The 5,692-nt window shown below is 44.1% G+C and overlaps 1 protein-coding gene across 2 annotated transcripts; it reads left to right on the top strand.

The window, feature by feature from the left end:
• The first annotated feature begins 211 nt into the window (after positions 1 to 211).
• Positions 212 to 3,985, top strand: LOC123493671 (uncharacterized). 2 transcript variants are annotated; one of them, XM_045227637.2, is made up of 4 exons: positions 212 to 708; positions 1,458 to 1,539; positions 3,004 to 3,146; positions 3,691 to 3,985. In XM_045227637.2, the coding sequence occupies exons 2-4, from the start codon at positions 1,476 to 1,478 to the stop codon at positions 3,829 to 3,831; spliced, it is 348 nt and encodes a 115-aa protein (XP_045083572.2). In that variant the 5' UTR covers positions 212 to 708; positions 1,458 to 1,475; the 3' UTR covers positions 3,832 to 3,985. The 2 variants fall into 2 exon arrangements, with proteins under 2 accessions (XP_045083572.2, XP_073352552.1); XM_073496451.1 differs by having other exon boundaries at positions 3,652 to 3,985.
• Positions 3,986 to 5,692: the final 1,707 nt, after the last annotated feature.

Genomic DNA, 5,692 nt, shown 5'->3' with positions numbered 1-5,692 from the left:
ATAAAACTGTTTATATGATTCAACACCTTATTTTTAGTCGATTACGACCAATTTAGATGGCCATAACGTGTACTGGATTCTGATTGGTGCATAGGCATGTCACGCGGATCGTGCCTCCAATGCCGTCAGATGCTCCCGGATCCGACGACAGCCCTTTCTCCCTCACCCCATCTTTGTCTCAAACAAAAATACTCCCTCACCCTCTCACCCCACGAAGCCCCGCATGCGAACCCTAGCGCTATCCCTTGCAGCCGCCTCCCACCGCTGCTCCAGATCCAGATCCGCCTCCCTCTCCGCTCGCCGCCGGTCTGCACCCTCCCCTCCCCTCCCTCTCCCTTACCTTTGCCGCCCATCTTCGCCACCGCGCATCCACAGGAGCAACACGAGCGGCGCGCCATGGGGCGGCACCACCGACTTTTCTCATCACCGGTCGCCGTGGAATGGAAATAAGGGGCTGGGTTGTCGCCGCGCGCTGTTCCTGCAGGTTGTCGCTGCGGGGGCCGGCTGCACCCTCCTCCCGCTCGCGGAGGATGACGAGGGCGAGGACGCGGAGGCCGACAAGGGGGGAGGCGGTGGAGGGGTGCGCCGGGTGGCCATCCGGTGTGGGCGGCCTCCCACTACGACCTCACGCGCCGGGCGCGCGCGCTGGCACAGCCCTGGGTCACCCGCTGCGTCCACGCCGAGACGCCCTCCATCCTCACCTTCTAGGTCCGTTCCTCCTCTCCCCGATCCCTGCTTTTCTGCCCTCGTTTCCACCAACAGAAGGTTCTCACCAAAGGAGGAAAGGCCACGCACAGTTAGAGTGCCAGTTCCTACATTTGGGGATATCTTGTTGTGCAATCTGGATACCATTGCCCGTTCCAGCACGCGGTTGCTCCTCGATTCGGCTCGATTTGTTAGTCTTAGGAGAAAGGAGAGGCAAGTAATTAGGTGATTGAATCTTGCTACCTAGAGATTAATCTTACTTGTAATGGATGGAGATGATACAGGAAACAAACAATCTTATACTACAAAACATCGATGACATCTATGATGTACTGTATGCATTTTATTTTAAACTTGGCCTCGATTCCTAAGTTGTTCTTGCTTGTATTTTTCTCAAGGGGAAAAATCCCTGTCTGTTCAATTATCCTGGGCGCTGTCACTTTAAATCAAATCCATGATTCTGATATGTACTGTTTGTTCACATTTAAGTATAAGTTAAGCAGCCATGTTAAGGGTAACCTGATAATACTTGCTTATGAGAACGAACTTGACTTACTATATTTACCCAAGTGAAGATGTACTGTTACTAATTTACTATGGCAATGAATTTTATCTATGTGAGATTAGAATTTGAGTGCCATCATTCATCTCATGGTATCTTGTTCTTTGTGATAATTGTTCGTCTGGCCCCATGGTTTTGCTGATTCTGTTTGTTTGATGCGAGTCTTGTGTTGTTGTTTGTTTCTGCTCAGGCGGGGCGCAACGAGACGATGCTCGACCTGGCCAAGTTCGTCAACAAGGGCGTCCAGGTCAAGCTCACCGGCGGCGAGCAAGGTTGATTCGATCCGCACTGCCCAAATCCCCTCTCTTTTTCCTCTCTTCATCTGTTGTGACTGACACAACTTATATAGTTTGGTCTTCGTCTGATTTAGTTATTGCATCTTGTGTTCCTGTAGTATAATAACAAATGCCTCGCTGTGAGTTGTTGGCTGTTTTCATTCTAGTCGGCAAACAAATGACTCTGTGTAAGTTGTTGTCTAGTTCCTGTTGTTCCCCTGTTCCTTGCGTTGTCGTGGCTGCCGCTGTCGTTGGAGCACGGGCTGCTGCTGGCCGTCGGCCAACACCCGGTCTGTTGTCTCTCTACTCCTTGTGTTATTTTAGTTATCTCAATAACACTGGAGCAACCTAGTCCCTGTAGGTTTTGTTAGCAATGGGGCTGATTAGTTGGACTGTTAGTGTGGATTATTTTGCCCTTTCTTGCATCTCAACAATTCTAATTACATAAGACAAAGCTATGTACGCTGCTTAGAATTTCCCTATACAATCCTGATGGGATTAGGAATATGATCATGTCTCCCGTAGAATTGGATTTCTCTGGCTGTTCCGTAAACCGAATTTGGTTCAGTTAAAAAACTGCACTACCTGACAGTTTTGAGCAGCGAGCTTTTAACTAAAAAACGAGTTTGTTATGCTCATAATTTCAAGTTGGCCTCTACATATGAGTTGTAAAGCATGTTCTAAGGTTTCTGTAGAGTACTTGTTTGCTTCGTTTTGATTTATGGTTTGAGAGCAGCCGTCTATTTAGTTTGCTGTCCAGAAATATAGTACAGTTTAATGTCGGTGGCGATCTTGTCTTAGATAGATATTGTAGTGTATTAATCTCATTGGGTAGAATGACCTACTTGCACACTTTTATTGACTCGTTGGTTGCCGATTACTTTCGAGCGAGTAGCACATGTCTCAAGCAACTGTAGTATTCCTTGCCCTGAATTGCTCCCTTGTTTTGCTGTGGCCGTATGCTCCGTGGTCAATGATGTGTGCTGTATACATATTAAAACCAAAATTGGAGTAGTTTCAGTCGTGCATATTAGAACTGAATTATGCTCTGTTTTGCTGTAGTTGTATGCTCTTATTGCTGAATTGTTTAGAGGGTTGTTAAACTAAACTCGTCAAGTCGGTTTGCTATGATGTACTGTATATTACTGTACTTTAGACGTCTTGTAGAATTTGGGCCTGAGCACTCTGGAATTTGGTTGCTGTTTGAGATTAATCTTTCCGAGACATTAGAGTGGGTTCAAGGATGGATCTGCCCATTCATTGTGCAGAGAACTTCTAATTTACCACTTCTCTACTAGTACATTAGTTATCATGAACCTACATGCTCCCTTCTCTGCAAAGTAAAGAGTAAAGAGGTTCCTTAACTTCACAGTCAAGTTATGACAGCAGTTTGATATTCCTTTTGCTACCACATGTCCTTTAGTCTTTATCTCTCTGATGCTGCTTTCCTTCATCATGCAGGCACGCCCCGATGCTCCCTCCCCTCGCTCTGGGCACCCGATGCCAGGCAGGCTGTGGATGCCCCGAACCTCAAGGCCGGCCGTGCTACTCCAGCTGCTCCTGCCTCGGTCGTGCTCAACTTTGCTCCTGGTCAGTTGCCGCAGGTGAGACACTTGCCTCCATGCTTGGGTGATTCTACCTGCTCACTTAGTATCATACTTGAATCTATGCACGGATTTCACAAGTTTGGATGCATCATAGAACTTGTGGTGACATATAGTTTAGATTACAACAAGCAAAAATACAAGTGTTGAGATTGTTAGGAGCAGCTTGGCGCTGTACTCATTTAGAATCCTGCACCCCTCTTAATTGGTGCAGCTTGTGCGCATGCCTTTTCTGGCTACCACAAGCTCTAGTTTCTGTGCAATTGGCCTTGAGATTTTCATTTGCTCAAGGGTTCATTGACGACCTGCACTTGTACCAATGTACCATGCTACTATTTGGCAATTCAATTTCATATTGCATTTGGATCTTAAACTTATACAGTATAAGCTTAGTTATTTGCATATGTAAAATATGTTGACAACGTGTTAAGTTGGATTACCGCCTCATGTTGATGGCATTGTCTCTAAACATTTAATAATGTTTCTTTTTGGTGATCTGGATTAGGATCTAATGTTGTTTAGGCTGTTGTTGCTGTGACGGAAGATCAGAAGAGGCATGGAGATGCGCAACACAGTTTTAGTTGATGTTGCACCATGTTTTGGTGCTTGTGTATCTGTTTTTGCTTGTAAGCACTTGTATGTGCTTGTGTATCTGTTTTTGCTTGTATCTGCTAAGTTTAGTTGATGTTGGGCATGCGAACATGTATGTGATGTTGTGTGTAGTTGGCTGAATGATTTCTGAATTTAATCATTTAATCAAGAGAATTATTGAGTGTTTGCTGTTCAAATGTGTAAACTGGAAATCAGTGAATAAAAAGACCAAATATTCTATTGGACCAAATAATATATGGGCTCTAAAAAGGCTATGGCCCAAATAATAGTGGACCGGTACATTGTTTATTTTTGGAAAACATGAACAAAAAGGCTTAACGAAATGGTCTGGAAAAGGGCCATGGCCCAGAAAATTAAAAGGCCGAATTGTTGGGCTTGGCCCATGAAGCTGACAAAAAATTCACAGGAAAAATATATATAAATGGGCTGAATTAATGGGCTTGGCCCATATAAACACCAAATTGGACCGGGCTGATTCTTATCCACGTCATCTTGCCACGCTGGATCCTACGTGTCCTGGGGAGGCTGCTAGTGACCAAAAATTTGGTCAAAGAACCAACGACCTTTTATAGAAGGTCGTTAATTTTAGTTTACGACCGCCATCTTTTGACCTTCTGTTTTTTGTCAAAAAAGGTCACAAATGAAAAACAATGACCTTCCAGCGGCCAATAGTGAGGGTCACAAGTTGACATATTTCTTGTAGTGGCCCCTCGTAGCTCCATCAACCTACTTCATTCGCCTATATATATACACTTATACCCTGAAAACATCCATGGGAGCCACGAAACCAATTTTCCACCGCCGCAACCTTCTGTACCCGTGAGATCCCATCTTGGGGCATTTTCCGATGCTCCGCAGGAGGGGGAATAGATCACGGAGGGCTTCTACATCAACGCCATAGCCTCTCCGATGATGTGTGAGTAGTTTACCATAGACCTTCGGGTCCATAGTTATTAGCTAGATGGCTTCTTCTCTCTCTTTGGTTCTCAATACAAAGTTCTCCTTGATGTTCTTGGAGATCTATTCAATGTAATACTTTTTGCGGTGTTTTTGCCGAGATCCGATGAATTGTGGGTTTATGATCAAGATTACTTATGAACAGTATTTGATTCTTCTCTGAATGCTTATATGCATGATTTGATATCTTTGCAAGTCTCTTCGAATTATTGGTTTAGTTTGGCATACTAGATTGATCTGTCTTGCAATGGGAGAAGTGCTTAGCTTTGGGTTGAATCTTGCGGTGGTCGATCCCAGTGACAGCAGGGGCAGCAAGGCACGTATTCGATTGTTGCCATCGAGGATAAAAAGATGGGGTTTATATCATATTGCTTGAGTTTATCCCTCTACATCATGTCATCTTGCCTAATGTGTTACTCTGTCCTTATGAACTTAATACTCTAGATGCATGCTGGATAGCGGTCGATGTGTGGAGTAATAGTAGTAGATGCAGAATCGTTTCGGTCTACTTGACACGGACGTGATGCCTATGTTCATGATCATGCCTAGATTTTCTCATAACTATGTGCTTTTCTATCAATTGCTCGGCAGTAATTTGTTCACCCACCGTAATATATGCTATCATGAAAGAAGACTAGTGAAACCTATGGCCCCCGGGTCTATTTTCCATCATATAAGTTTCTGATCTGCAATTCTAGTTTACTATTTATTTTATTTGGCAATCTTTACTTTCCAATTTATACAAAAAAATACCAAAAATATTTATCTTATTATCTTTATCAGATCTCACTTTTGCAAGTGGCCGTAATGGGATTGACAACCCCTTTATCGCGTTCGTTGCAAGGTTCTTGATTGTTTGTGCAGGTACTAAGCGACTTGCGTGTAGTCTCCTACTGGATCGATACCTTGGTTCTCAAAAACTAAGGGAAATACTTACGCTACTTTGTTGCATCACCCTTTCCTCTTCAAGGAAAAAC

Source organism: Aegilops tauschii, chromosome 4 (assembly GCF_002575655.3).
Source record: "Aegilops tauschii subsp. strangulata cultivar AL8/78 chromosome 4, Aet v6.0, whole genome shotgun sequence".
Taxonomy (NCBI): Eukaryota; Viridiplantae; Streptophyta; class Magnoliopsida; order Poales; family Poaceae; genus Aegilops; species Aegilops tauschii.
Note: the sequence above shows the minus strand (reverse complement) of the source record. Positions and strands in the feature narration are given on the sequence as shown.